The sequence below is a fragment of the Ailuropoda melanoleuca genome, chromosome 17 (assembly GCF_002007445.2).
Source record: "Ailuropoda melanoleuca isolate Jingjing chromosome 17, ASM200744v2, whole genome shotgun sequence".
NCBI lineage: Eukaryota > Metazoa > Chordata > Mammalia > Carnivora > Ursidae > Ailuropoda > Ailuropoda melanoleuca.
Genome location: NC_048234.1, coordinates 18,902,377 through 18,917,215, shown reverse-complemented (window position 1 = coordinate 18,917,215; position 14,839 = coordinate 18,902,377). Strand labels below are relative to the sequence as shown.

Genomic DNA, 14,839 nt, shown 5'->3' with positions numbered 1-14,839 from the left:
TGGAACTAGAGGTTGTTATACTAAGCAAAATAAGAGAAAGACAAATAGGAGTTCACTTCTATGTGGAATTTAAGTAATAAAACAGATGAACATGGGAAGGGTAGGAAAAACAACATAAAAACAGAGGGAGGCAAACCATAGGAGACTCTTAAATATAACAAACTGAGGCTGGGTGGGGGATGGGGTAATTGGGTGACGGGCATTAAGGAGGACACTTGTGATGAGCACTGGGTGTTATATGTAAGTGATGAATCACTAAATTCTCTTGAAACCAATACTACACTATACCTTAACTAGCTTGAATTTAAATTAAGGAAGTTGAAATATAATAGGAAATTGATAACATCTTGCACAGAGGGAAGACCAAGATTGCTACAGCAAGGGAAATCTTGATTTCATACTAAAGATAAAAAAAAAAAACACACACAAAAAACGTAACAATGAAAATTGTTCTAACAGTGAGATGGCCTCCCTCATGAGACTGGGCTCCTTGTCTCTGAAACTCATAATAATATCTACTAGGGATATTTTTAGGGTAAGAGATATATTTGATTCTTTCAAAGTTAGCATTTTTGGGGATACAGATAGTCCCTGCTTTAATGTTAAGTTTCTGGAAAGCTCATTAAAATTGTTGGAAAGTGCTGTTGGACTCCCCCGTTCTTCATGCTTAATAGTGATGGAAAGTGTTGAACGCATGAATACAACCAAAGGAAAGAGAAGGGGGTTCGTTTGTGTAATAAAATCATGTCAAATGTAGTGAAATTCACCATTTTCACACTGCCCACTGGTCATTGTGAACCTGAGTCCCACTGCGGTGCCTGCAGTGGCTACTCTGAAGGTCTTTGAAAGGTGTTGTCGAGTCTCTGCGCCAGTCCACAGTCACTCTCTTCTGACTTGGGTTTGTGTGTTTGATTTTTCTCTGTCCTCTGCCGTCCAGTTCTTAGAGTTGTGCGCACCTTATAATTTCCGTTTTTCCTTCTCCTACCTGAAGTAACATGTTGTTTCTCATGTGTTGTGAAAAGGTATTCAAATCTTTAGTTTTCATTTCATTATGTGGTAAGTGGGGAGCCAAAGACTTCTTTCCAAGTAAGGTTTTTTGGATTTGTGACAGTTGCTTAGAGATTTTGTGATTTTTTATTATTTCTCTTTTTTGTAAATTAACATCAGTTATTACACTTACACCTACCTGGATATGGCCTAACACCAGAATGAATGACAAAATCTGTGAATCTTCTGGACCCTCTTGCCATTTCTTATCTACAGTCCTGGGAGTGTCTGGAAGGCAGGACAGAAGAGCATTTTGTGTAACTGTTTTGAGAATAGAATATGTAGGGTGCCTGTTTGTTTTCCTGACTGAACCCTAAATGATAATTCAGCCTGCCAGCAAGCCTCAGGCTGGGACACCATCTCACAGCTTCGGAATAATCACCCTTTCCTTCCTAAAATTCTTTCCTCCTTGGTTTTTGTGACACTGCGCTCTCCTGGTGCCCTGCTTGCCTTCAGCCCGGCATACTTTGCTTCAGAAAGTTCATCTGACTCCTTCAGTTCCCCAACCTCACTTTGATTCTGGTATGTTCGTCTGTACTTCAGTCATCTCTCACATTTTTATTTGCAAGTCTTAAGATTCTTTCAAATTTCATGAGCAATGAAATGAAACTGCTCAGTTTTCCCTTCCTTAACTTCTGCTTGTAACTTCAACCAGTGGTAACCTCACCTTCTCTAGCACCCATCTGGGTGTAGTACCTTGAAACCACCTTCAGTTCAGTTCTCTTTTCATGTCTTTCATGCCTAGGGCATCAGTCAGTTGTTTTTGTTTGTTTTATTTTTGTAAATCCAAATGTTCTTCCTCTTTACAAGTGAAAAAGACTGTATCTGAGCTTTGCTTTGGAACAAAGCTTTTCAACTTTCAGCCAGGTGAGAAGGTTTAATGGGGAGTCATGTTAGGCTCTCTACTTTAGGATTTGATTGAAATTTTCCATAATGAAAGGACAGACTATGTGATTCATTCCTGAAGTCAACACCTGTGATGTCTGCCTCTCCTGAGTAAGTCATCCTGAATAACTCAGAATTTTAATAACTCCCTTATTCAAGAATCAGGTAGTGGCTTATTTCCTGTCTTTTTTTTTTTTTTTTTAAAACCTGGCTTTCCAAGCCTTCTTTGAAGGTCTGTTGTCATCCAGCATTTTTCTCATGATATTCCTAATCTGGTCAGATTTTTCTCGCTTTCCCAAAAGAGATCTTCCATCTCAGTGTCATTTACAGAGGTGTCTTCAGCTGGAGAGCCAGCCCTTTTCCTTCCTCCCGTGTGTCGCGTCCTCATCCTTTCAGGCCCACCTCACCCTGTAAGCCTTCTCTGGCTATGTCGGGGAGGTGGCCGAAGTGAGCTCTCTTTCTGTGAACTTGTGAAGCTCTCCTAGTTCCGTCAGGATAATTCAGCTCTGCCGTCAGCCTCACGTTCCTTAGTTGCATTGTGGTGAGGTTTGCTGCGCCCTAGTCAGAAGGCAGCTTGGGCTCCACGTCACTTCACAGAATGGCTGGATGTGGCGCACACTCCGTAAAGGGTGGTGCTGGTTTCACCTGTAAACCATATAGAGTTGGCGGGAGATGCTGAAAACATATATATTAGCTTGAATCCAATTTTTTTTTCAGGCTCGTGATGCAGAGAGCATTATGCTGAATCTTGCAGGACAGCTCATCATGATGCAGAGGGACAGATCGGGCCCTCAGATCCGGGAGAAGGACAGTAACCCTAACCAAAGGAAACTTGTGAGTCACATGCAAGTGACATAGAACATTAGTGATGAAGGAATAAAAGAATTTAAGAGGAGAGTATGGTCTTGTGACTTGGAAACTGGGAAAGTATATACTACAGTCTTTAAGCCTCCAGGTTTAAGACTGTTGGTGAGGGGTGAATAAGAACATCCTGAAACAATAATAAAACGTTCCATACTCCAGATGTTATTGCTTAGGCATTATTATTTGCTACCTCTAATGGGAAAGTAGGATAAATTAGTGAAGTTTGTGGGGTGTTTTTGGTTTGGTTTTGTCTTGTTTTTAGAATTAAATACACATACTTTGAAAGACAGGGTACTGTTCTTGACTCTAATTCTAAATAGAGTCCCCTAATTTTCCCAAAAGAAGTTGTGCTTATCATTTTAAAAGACTTAAGAAATTAGTGCCAAGGAACTTCAGAATGTACAAATTGAGTAGGGAAAAAATGAATTCTTGTCTTTGCTTCTCCAGCTGCCATTCTGTCCTCCTGTGGTCCTGGCCCAGTCTGTTGAGAATGTCTGGACTACGTGTCGAGCAAATAAACAAAAGCGTCACCTTCTGGAGGCCCTCTGGCTGAGCTGTGGAGGTGCAGGGATGAAAGTGTGGCTCCCTCTCTTCCCCAGGGATCACCGAAAGCCCCATTCCTTCTTGTCCCAGCGGATCATGCTGCCTTTTCACATCAATATTTACCCCCTGGCTGTTCTGTTTGAAGACGCATTAGTCCTCGGTGCTGTCAATGACACTTTACTCTATGATTCTTTGTACACGCGGAACAGTGCTCGGGAGCCGCTGGAGGTGCTCTTCCCGTACTGTGTTGTGGAGAGAACCTCGCAGATCTACCTCCACCACATTCTGCGGCAGCTGCTGGTCAGGAACCTCGGGGAGCAGGCCTTGCTCTTAGCCCAGTCCTGCGCCACGTTACCTTACTTCCCTCATGTGCTGGAGCTCATGCTCCACGAAGTGCTGGAAGAAGAAGCTACCTCACGGGAACCCATTCCCGACCCTCTGCTTCCCACGGTGGCGAAGTTTATCACCGAATTCCCCCTCTTCCTGCAGACAGTTGTTCATTGTGCTAGGAAGACTGAATATGCCCTGTGGAATTACCTTTTTGCAGCCGTTGGAAACCCCAAGGACTTGTTTGAGGAATGTTTGATGGCTCAGGATTTGGACACAGCTGCCTCCTACCTTATTATCTTACAGGTAACAATTCTCTTCTTGTAAAGTGGAAGAATTAATGAGCTTAAACTTGGGCGGGGGAGGGAAGAAAGGTCCTGTGTTGACACTGGTGGTGTTCAGAGGATCATGCAGTCTGGTTTCCTGTTCTATGTAGTATACATACAATAACATGCATGTATTATAGAGGAAAAATAATACTAAAGAATTATTTTGAATATTAGCGAGTTTGAGCTAATATTAGCTAATTTGAGCTATTCGTCTGAGCCTTTCTCAGTAATAGATTTGTTTCCTTCTGGTGCGGAATTGCCGAGAGGACTCTGGTTAAAGCCTGGGTCCTCCTAGCAGCACACCTTGTGTTAGGCTCCCAGCAGCAAGCTGAGGAAACGCAGGCCTGCCACAGTAATTACCCGTGTCGCACACGGGTCTTCTCAAAATAATGGGTTCTTGGAGACTCCTGAAAATCTGTGTCATTATATATATTTGACAAAAGGGCTTGATAGTTGTTGTTCTTATCAGTCCGATACAGATTTGACAGGCTACACTTAGCAGTGCTTTCAAATTACTGCAAAGTTGTTTTCATTGATATAAGAAGCTAACCGTAAACTTGGTTTAAACTCTGCCTGAAGCACGTTTCTCATTCACTTACTTGCTTCATGACAGCTGATTGAAGCCAGAGGAGATAGTCCAGCAGAGGTGGGATGGCCCTGAATGTCTGAGATTCCCTGACTCTTCTAAAAAAGCCACAGAATGATAAAAATAGAAACAAAATAAATGCAGCTCTGTTTTGTCTTAGGTCACCCCTTAGACTTGCAGTGATCTGCCATGCACTGGGATTGGACACTCTCTCTCTATCAGGATCCAGTGTGGCCATGGATTGTCAGATAATTATGGTTGACTTGCCTGCGAGGTGCCTTTCCCCGAAGGCCAAGGCAGGCGGTGTGGTGAAGTTGGCGAAAGAATTCGTGAGGACGCTCTTTGGGTAGCAGCCCTACATACTGTTGCCCAGAGCTGAGTACTTTCGTCACAGCCTCAGAAACTGTCACAAGAAGGGGATCTGAGCTTTTGGGAGTCAGGCAGATTAGACTTGTGTTCTTGCTTTTCTTCTGGTCTTCAGCAAGTGACTGAACTCCGTTTCCTCATCTGTAAAATGGGAACGGCATTACCGCTTGGCAGAGTCGCTAGCAACCAGGAAAGACAGAACGTGGGTCAGGTTTATGTGAGGTATCTGAGGTGGGCGTTTAGAAAATCCTAATTTCTAGTACACCAGCAGAGCGTTTGCCTCGCTTTTCCGTGCGTGATACTTTCTGTTGATCCTTTATTCTTACTATTAAACGTTCTTACAGAGGTGTAGCTGCATTCCTTCTCTGGTATAGAAGTCATAGAGGTCAAGAATTGCTCATACTTCCCAGATCACTGCCGTATAAAAGGAATGCTTGTGTTTGGTTGTTTTTGTAGAATATGGAAGTCCCAGCAGTAAGTAGGCAGCATGCCACCCTTCTGTTCAACACAGCCCTGGAACAAGGCAAATGGGACCTATGTCGACACATGATTCGATTCCTTAAAGCCATTGGCTCTGGAGAATCTGAGACCCCTCCATCCACACCTACCGCTCAGGTGGGTTGCAAAATTGCACAGCCTTTCTAGGCCATACACCGACATGGCTTCTTTCTCTAACTGTACCGCACATCTTGTGTAATCTTAGGAACCCAGTTCAAGCGGTGGATTTGAGTTCTTCAGGAATCGAAGCATCAGTTTATCCCAGTCAGCTGAGAATGTTCCTGCTAGTAAATTCAGCTTACAGAAAACACTGAGTATGCCGTCTGGTCCTTCTGGAAAAAGGTAAAAGAATCACGACCCGCTATCACTTTTATGGCATTCAATGACACATGTTGCATTTCAGGGCATTTGTAAAATTGGATCTTATGAAAACAACCGTTTGATCAAATGCAATTCCTTCTCCAAAAGGCTTGAGGATTACACAAAATGCTTCCCTTCTTCTGTCCTCCAAAGTTCACTTTGTTACTCTTTATACATTTTCTGTCCCTTGTCCTAGAGTAGGTCTTGTGTACCCATTCCGAAGGTAGCTCACTTCAAATTACCCTAATACAGGACCAGAATAAAGAGGAAGATAATTAATTCTGCACTTAATCCAAAAGCCTTCTTATAGTCCATAGTTTTATCTTTCTTTCTAACTCTACCTTGTGACAAAAACGAGAAAAAATTTAGTCCCCAGGTACTTGACTCTCCTGTGACTCAGCAGTGGGAGAGCCAAGAGGAAGCGTATCCTGAAGACAGATCTCCATCACCCAGAGATGGGTTATTGCCTCCTGAGAGGTTACTGTGAACTCATAGTAAACATTATAAAATAGAATTTCCTCTGGTTTGTGAGGTCCTTGTGTTCCTTCCTCCGTTGTTACATGTTCTAAGCTCTTGTCTTTTCTCTCTTCTCATCCTTTCTTTTATATTCTGTTTTCATTGTTACTACAGTGCCTGACACATTATGAGAACTTGCTGAACATTTTTGGTCATGACATTTTACTACTTTTTCTTATCACAATCATCTATACAACCCTTGCTCCCAGCATCTACACACACAGTCATGGGCTGTACACAAGTAAAATGCAACCATGGCACACTACAAACAGCCGCTTCTCGGCTATGCCTGCACGGGACGTGATTACCGGCTAATCCACATGAAGTGTTCAGTGTGTGCCAGGCACGGTTCGAAGCATTTACAGCTTACAAGGGTAGGCACTGCTGTTAACCACGTTGTGTGGGTGAAGAAACAGAGGCCCAGAAAGTAAGCTTGGGTAGGTTCACACAAATAGCAAGTTGGCAGAGCCAAGATCTGAATCCAGACAGTCGTCCAGGACTGCCTCTCAGAGAAGGCACCATATGGCCCAGTTACCAAACCAGTCAGCCCACAGCAGCCCAGATAGTGAGGGATGACAGACTGCATGTCGTCACGTTGTACGTGTTTCAGCGTCGGTCGTACATCTGTGTGTCTGCTTATCCCCCACTCCCGTGCACAGACTTCCTTGTGCTTTGTGTCTCTCATCTCAGTTTCTTTGATCTGATCTCCTTGACTATTTTCATTGGGTTCTTCAGACACAGCATTATTTGCTCCCTTTCTTTCCTTCAACCCGTCACTGCCCTCTTCCTGGTTTGGTCGTGTCCGTCTCCTCTTCCCTTTTCCATATTTCCATTCTACAAATATGTTTTAAGAACCTGCCGTGTTCCGGGTGTTGTTCAGCGGCCCGTGGTATCACACGAAGGAAAGCCCTGATCGTTTGTCTTCATTCGGTCAGAGCTCGATCCTGGATCTCTTACCTCCTTCTCCGCGCTGTCAGTACTGCTGCGTACAACCATGTGAAGCGTCCGCGAACACCTTTTCTGCAGCTTTCTTGTGTTCCTACTTACAGATGGAGCAAGGACAGTGACTGTGCTGAGAACATGTACATCGACATGATGCTCTGGAGACACGCTCGGCGTCTCTTGGAAGAAGTTCGGCTGAAGGACCTCGGCTGCTTTGCAGCCCAGTTGGGCTTTGAACTAATTAGTTGGTTGTGCAAGGAGCGCACTCGGGCCGCGCGGGTGGACAACTTTGTGCTGGCCCTGAAGAGACTCCACAAAGATTTCCTGTGGCCGCTTCCCATCATCCCAGCCTCTTCTCTCAGTTCTCCTTTCAAGAATGGAAAATACCGAACAGGTAATGTAGGCTCATGTCACTTGATCTGGGATGATCAACAAGATGAAAGTTGGCTGAATACAGGAGCTACCACGCTTTTCTAACTGTGGGAAGTTTTGGAACTGGCTAGTCAGAGACTCAAAATAAGCTATGTTGTGACTTATCTGACAGGACATTCCAGAGAAGTGGTAAAAATGCATCTTTGAGAGTTTGGGCTGTCTTCTAATCTAGAAGACAAAGTGAAACTATTTTGGTGAGGAAAGAATTAAAAGATAAAGATTTTTAGCCCAGGTCTTGCAAAGAAGACTGTTCCAATTACTATTCCTCATGAAAATCCAAACAAAAGCCTTTTATTGTGACATTTGGAAACTTCCTCTCATCTTAAGAACCAAGGAAAAGCACTTAAAAGATGAACAGAATAAATTCTGTTTAGTGCTAATGAGACAGGATGATGTCAGTTGACTATGTCTCGCTTCCCTGGTTTATGGGTGGACGAGGGGGTATAATTGCCTCTGAACTCTCAATGTTTGGGAGTAGCAGGGAAAGCAGCTGAAACAACAGCGTTGAGAATGGTGGTGCGTGCATCTTCTGAATTGTTTCGGGGCTTGCTTTGCAGTGGGAGAGCAGCTGTTAAAGTCCCAATCAGCGGACCCTTTTTTAAACCTTGAGATAGACGCAGGTGTCTCTCGTGTTCAACGAAGTCAGAGCTGGCTTGGCAACATCGGCCCCACCCATCATGAGATCGACACGGCCTCGTCGCATGGACCACAAATGCAAGACGCCTTCCTGTCACCTTTATCTAGTAAAGGTAAATGTTATTTTAAATCCTAGCTTTTCCGTAGTTCCTTTGGAAGGTTTTTGTGCCGTAGCACTTCAGAAATAGAGCTTCACCCTTTCCAGATACGTCCTTGAGGATTAGTCATTAGAATCTGCTAGAGAGGTGAATAGTTTCTAGAACAAGGCCACCCTGGCCTTAAGTATACTTTGCCATATTTATTTTGGGTGAGTGAAATAGGTAAACTCATTACAGAGCAGCACTTACAGATGAAACTGTGCACTTGATTTTAATGATACAGAAACACTAACTTTGAACTTCAAGTAAGCAAAGTGTTATCTCCGTGTAAAGAATACCATTCTTCTCATAAGTGGACATGGATCACAGAAAACTGTACTCCATTATCTTCTCTGTATTTTACTGATAAAAATTTTTAGAAATTTTCTCTCTTGCAAATTCCTGTGTAATATCGTTCATTTTGCCTCTTAGTCTTCAAAGCCTAATTCACTGTCCCACCCTTTACCAAAAGTGGGTGCCAGCCTCTGCTCTTACAGTTTTAGTGGAGTTTCAGGTTGAAGAAGCTTCCAAGTGACAAATGCTGCTGCGGCTTGTACGGGTACAGGGAGTGTCAGTAGGAGTTAGCCTGATTGTCTGCAGTGTTCTTCACGGCCCAGGACTTGGTCGGTGTTTGATTTTTAGTCTGTCATCACCGTATTTTGAGCTTCTGCTGCGTGGAGAATCTTACGGCTTCCATTACTTTTGTTTAAATTGTAGAAGATACACACAATGTTTACAACTTGAGCCATTTTTAAGTATGCAGTTCAGTAGGGTCAAGTCCATTCACATTGTTGTTCAACCAGCCTCCAGAACTCTATCTTGCCAAGCTAAAATTCTATCCCTGTTGGATAACAACTCCCCATTCCTCCCTCCCCGGTACTGGCAGCCACCGCTCTAGTTTCTGTCTCCATGAATTTGACTACTTTAGATCCCTCAGACAAGTAGTGTCATACAGTGTTTGTCTTCCTGTGACTCAGGCTTATTTCACTTAGCATAATGTTCTTGGAGTTCACGTCCGTTGCAGCATATGTGGGAACTGACTTCCTTTTTGAAGCTACTGTATAGCACTGCACTGTGTGTCTACGCCACATTTTGTTTATCCGTCTGTCTACCCATTGATGAACACTTGGTTGCTTCCATCTTTTGGTTATTGTGAATAATGCTGCAATGAGCATAGGAGTTGAGAGAGCTTTTCAAGATGCTGCTTTCAGCTCTTTGGGGTATTATATATTCCAGAAGTGGAAATGCCAGATCATAGGGCTATTCTTTAATTGTTTGAGGAACTGTCAACCCACCGACATTGACGAAGTGTTCCAATTTCTTGACATTCTTGCCAGTACTTTATTTGCTGGGGATTTTGGGGGGTTTTGTTTTATTTTTTTATAGTAGCCATCCTAAGAGACATGAGGTGATATCATTGCTTGCTTTTTTTTTTTTTTTTTTTTTTTTAAAANTTTGTAGAAAACTCTTTAAAGAGATCATTTCAAATATATTTTTAGAGATAATAGTATCATGGAACCCTTGCCCCCACCCCCATGTATCTGTTACCCAGCTTCAGCTATTACCGACTCATGACCAAATTTTGTTGGATCCCTTCCAGTATTATTAAACTTCATCCAAGACATGATATATTTTATCTGTGAATATTTCAGTATGTATCTTTAAAAGGACTCTTAAAAAAAGTTACTCCACTATCATCCCTCTAAATACTTGACAGTAATTCCTTAATATCATTAAATATCTGGTTAAGTATTCAAATTCAATTGTTTCATAATATCATAAATTTTTTTATGGTTAGGACCAGATCCAGATAAGGTTCACACATTGTGGTTAATTCTTTCTTTAAAAAATGATTGCTTCCCTCTCCACCGTTTTTGTCGTTGTTAAGATTTACTTATTTATTTTAGAGAGCATATGGACGGGAGGGGCAGAGGGAGAGCGTGTCTCAAACGGACTGCACTGAGCGTGGAGCCCAACGCAGGGCTTGATCTCATGACCCCGAGATCACGACCAGAGCCAAAACCCAAGTCACATGCTGGGCCACCCAGATGCCCACCCCCCACTTTTTTTTTTTTTAACCCCTTGCTGTTTAGTCATTGATGAGACTTGCTCCAGTGATTTTTTTCAAAATGTGAATTTTGGTGATTGCATCTTCATGGTTTAACACTTTCCTCTGTATTTCTTATAAATTAGTAATTGAATCTAAAGACCTGATCAAATTATAGCTAGATTTTTTTGGAGGCAGGCAAGACTGCTACATAGGTGGTAGTGTGTTTTTCCATCCAAAGGCACATAATGTCTGGTTATCTAACAATTGTTTTCTTAAAAATACCTCCTACTGTTAACATAACATGGGAATTTTAGCAGTTGATTTAACATTTGGGTTTCAAAATTCTGAGCAGAAATCAACATGTGAGAAACCACTAATAGTTGAAATTAAACGTATTTTCTACATGAAGCTCGTTTGTAACTTTCGGCACTTTTTCCTCAGGTGATGAATGCAGTATTGGTTCCGCCACAGACTTGACTGAAAGTAGCTCCATGGTGGATGGAGACTGGACGATGGTAGATGAAAACTTCTCCACACTCAGTCTGACTCAGTCAGAGCTAGAGCACATCTCCATGGAACTGGCGAGTAAGGGGCCTCACAAATCCCAGGTCCAGCTTCGGTGAGTTCCTCAGCGTCCTGGAAGCACAGAATGCCTACTCCGGGTATTTGGGCAAATAGGCTACTGGAACTACTTTCCTGATAACGACTGCCCTTCTATACATCTGCAGTACCCTCTGAGCATCGATCTTCCTGTTTCTGCTTCTCTGTAGATACTTGCTGCATATCTTCATGGAGGCAGGATGTCTAGACTGGTGCATTGTCATAGGCCTGATTCTTAGAGAATCCTCAGTAATCAACCAGATTGTGGTTCTCATCCAGTCTTCCGAGGTAGATGGAGAGATGTTACAGAACATAAAGGCGGGGCTGCACGCAGTAGACCGATGGGCCTCTGCAGATTGGTAAGTGCGGGTCTCCTTAGGCCTGTTACCTTGCTACCTTGGCTGTCCTCGGGGGAGTCGTGTCCTTTCACAGTTGTAAGGTTTAGTTCTAGTTCATTTATTTGGAAATTGTGTAGGTTGGTCAAAATAAAAATGCTTTCACACGTTCCTTTCTGAAGTTGTTCTCTTTAGTCACTATTCTGTGCCCAGCCAGGTACGTAAATGACACAGTACAGATGATCTTAGAATTGTTAGACTGGAACTTGAGGTCTGTGGTTATGTGGAATTGCTGCTAATAATAACCTGAAAATATCTGCTTTGAAAAGATAAATTCACACACACCTTAAATTTTTAACGGTCCATAGCAGTTACTGGCAGGCCCAAAGTAAGAGTTAGTGGGTAGAAGTGAAGAGCCTTGGATTGTAGCCCTTTGTCACCAGTTATGTGTGGATTTGAGGTTTCCCTTCCTTGGCTCTAGTTGTTTCCTTAAATGCCAAATTCACTTGGAAGAGATGTACTCTGTGAAGGCTCTTCAAGTCTGAAGAAACCCTGTTGGTCCTCAGACTATGGAATATGATTTTTTAATTAAAATACTTGAGAAAAAAGTCCTTGTTGCTGGAGCTCAGAAACATAAGACACTTCCCTTGGGTGCAGTGCCCCTGCGCTGGCCAGGACTCCTGAGAACCCTTTCCTCCCTCTCCTGTGCCTCCTCCCCTCCCCACACCACCTAGCATGGAGACCTCACTGTGTCCATGTTTAGTAGGAGTTTGTCCAGAACACTCTAGGGAGCATTTTGAATGTGGCAAGAGAGCTAATTTCCTTTTCCCTCTGCTTAGTCCTGGATATAAGCCATTTTTAAACATCATTAAGCCACAAGTACAGAAGCTCAGTGAGCTCACAGAGGAACAGGTCCAGCCCGAAGCCTTCCAGCCAGTAACCGTGGGTAAGACCCCTGAACACGCCGGTCCCCGGGCAGAGGAGAGCCGGGGCTGCTCGGGCCATGGAAGCGTCCCCCAGGGTGAGGTCGGAGGTGGCAGTCTGGTCAGCCGGAAGGAGGAGGACACGACCCGAGCAGAGGAGGAGGAATCTTTTCAGGATGGGACTTACGACTGTTCTGTGTCCTAACGACAGTGACGTGCCATCACCGCGGGCAGTATTAATTCACAGCAGCGTACAACTGAGGACACTGCGACCTAGTTGGACGATTTAACCAGGGAGAGAACTAGGAGACTCTGGTAAGGTAGTATTAAATTTTAACTCTTTCTCCTCTAAGAAATCTCGGACTCCATAAAAATGTGATATCAAATCATTTTTCATAAAAAAATTTTTTAAGCTGCAGTGGAAAGTAATAAAGAGTATTGTACAGTTGTACACGAGAATATTTTGGTTTTATTCCTAAAGAATGGTAGCTCCTAAACCATAGGGATTGTTTTGCCCTAGATGAGCCTACTTTTTCACTACTTCTAGCTGCTTACGTGTTTTCTGGTTCAGCGTGTGTCCAGACTGCTTTTTAAAAACAAATGCGAAGGTGCTTGCTGGAGCTCATCAGTGCCTAGCTCCCTGCGCGCCCCTTTGGATGGAGAGTGCTGAACTCCCGCATTGGCCTGCTGAGCAGATGCCTGCCCTGGCACAGCAGTGGCTGTCGCGATGGAGACCTGTCCTTGGCTGTTGTTTAGCCTTTAAATCCCAGTCCTGAACTGGCGGAAGCTATTTACCTGTGAGTGAGTGTGCTTGCTTCCTCGAGCAACTTGAGCCCTGCTGGACAGTGTGGGCACAGGTCTGAGGGCTCTTACCAATTATGCTGTTAGATACCACTAAAGTCTTTTGTATCAGAGAGCTGTATCTTTTTGTGAATACTCTTGTGTAAATAGACTAAAGGCACTGTTAATATTTTTAGGGCTCATATTATAATTTGTAAGGTTTGATGCTGGATTCTGCATGGCGATACTCACTCTTGGAAGAGAGATGGGCTTGCTCTTCTTTCCAAGTAGGAGCAGTCTTCACAGAAAAAAACAGGTTTATTGGCTTGGTCATTCAGTAACGGAAATGGTCACACTGATCATGAAACAGGTTTTGTGCGAATTAATGTAGTTTCTTATTTATTGCTTTTGTAAATGGAATAAAAATGGACCTTTATGTAAATAGACTGCTGAATCCTGTATTATCACGGCTACTAAAAATTACTATGTGAAGAATGCGTTCTTCATTGTGACTTTTAAAATATTTTATGTATTTCTAGATATGACTTAAATTTTAGTTTTCATACATTATGAAAACCTATCTGCATACTCCTTAATGGCTTCAGAGTAAACACATACCCACTGTATGTACTTCCAGTTACCTTATATCAGTATTAACTTACATAGCTTGTTTGTACTGTGCAATTTGAACAAAGGAATGCAATGTTATTTTTTACAAAAACAAACTTGTTTATTTTTGTAATAACAGTGTATCTTGACGTGGACCAAAGTCATACCACTATGTAAAACAGCCTCTCTTCTCATAGTGCAATTACAGTTTAGAAATAAAACTTGGTCCTCTACCCTTGCTTTTTAAAGTAAATGGCAGGATACAGTTGTCCTAGCCCAGGTTTCCTTGGAAGGGAAACGCAAACCATTTTGAAATTGCTTAGTTCGAAATTCATCAAACTGTTTTAAATTACTGAGTTTGGTAATTTACTATCATTTACTTTTTACATTACAAGTGCAATAATCTCACATACTAGAACTCCTGAACGGGTGGAATGTGGGAGGATGGTACCTGGTCTTTCTGGTGCTACTTTATTTAAGCCTTTGTTTTAAACCACCTTTCCCTGAATCTTATGATAGAAAATGTGTCCCACGTGAGTACGTGCAGCCCAGCGAGAATCTAACCTGAAACTTCTCCTGTCCTAGTCCCTTAGGAGGAGAATAAGCATTATTTTTGTGTTTGGTGTGAAAATACAGTCAATAAAATGATTTACCATTGTAAACAGCTGTGATCCTTTCACATCTCCGCATGTGCTGCTGGGCTCCTCTTGGCACTCGTCAAAGCAGAGCACCGGTAGGTTAACTGAGTCGCTGTGGTTAAGACCATGAATCAATCTTTGCTCCTATACTTGTTTCTCAAGTAATAGAAATGGGCGGCCTGAAGGCAGAAAAATTGGCGGTTTACGGAAAGTTTCTCTTTGGTAGTTTGTTGTATATTTTACTTATATTTTTATTTTGCTTTGTTTGGTTGATACGTCAGCTGTTGAAGCCATAATTTTAACTAATGAATTCAAGTATTCAGTATAACTATTTGAAGTTTATTTGCTGATACCAAAACAGGAAGTCATTTTGGGGGGGGGGTAAAGTCAACCTTTGCTTGTAATTAAAGCTGCTGCTATTTCTGTAACGTGTATT

General features: G+C 42.7%; 1 protein-coding gene across 5 annotated transcripts in view; it reads left to right on the top strand.

Annotated features, from left to right (window-relative positions):
- Positions 1 to 14,427, top strand: part of RIC1 (RIC1 homolog, RAB6A GEF complex partner 1) — a 187,599-nt gene extending 173,172 nt beyond the window's left edge. For all 5 annotated transcript variants that reach the window (XM_034647000.1, XM_034646998.1, XM_034646999.1 and 2 more), the window contains 9 exons: positions 2,650 to 2,766; positions 3,244 to 3,972; positions 5,404 to 5,562; positions 5,651 to 5,787; positions 7,371 to 7,657; positions 8,253 to 8,444; positions 10,960 to 11,137; positions 11,289 to 11,477; positions 12,293 to 14,427. In XM_034647000.1, the coding sequence (XP_034502891.1) occupies positions 2,650 to 2,766; positions 3,244 to 3,972; positions 5,404 to 5,562; positions 5,651 to 5,787; positions 7,371 to 7,657; positions 8,253 to 8,444; positions 10,960 to 11,137; positions 11,289 to 11,477; positions 12,293 to 12,581 (2,277 nt within the window). In that variant the 3' untranslated portion in view covers positions 12,582 to 14,427. The remainder of the gene's footprint in view (positions 1 to 2,649; positions 2,767 to 3,243; positions 3,973 to 5,403; positions 5,563 to 5,650; positions 5,788 to 7,370; positions 7,658 to 8,252; positions 8,445 to 10,959; positions 11,138 to 11,288; positions 11,478 to 12,292) is intronic.
- The last annotated feature ends 412 nt before the right edge of the window (positions 14,428 to 14,839 follow it).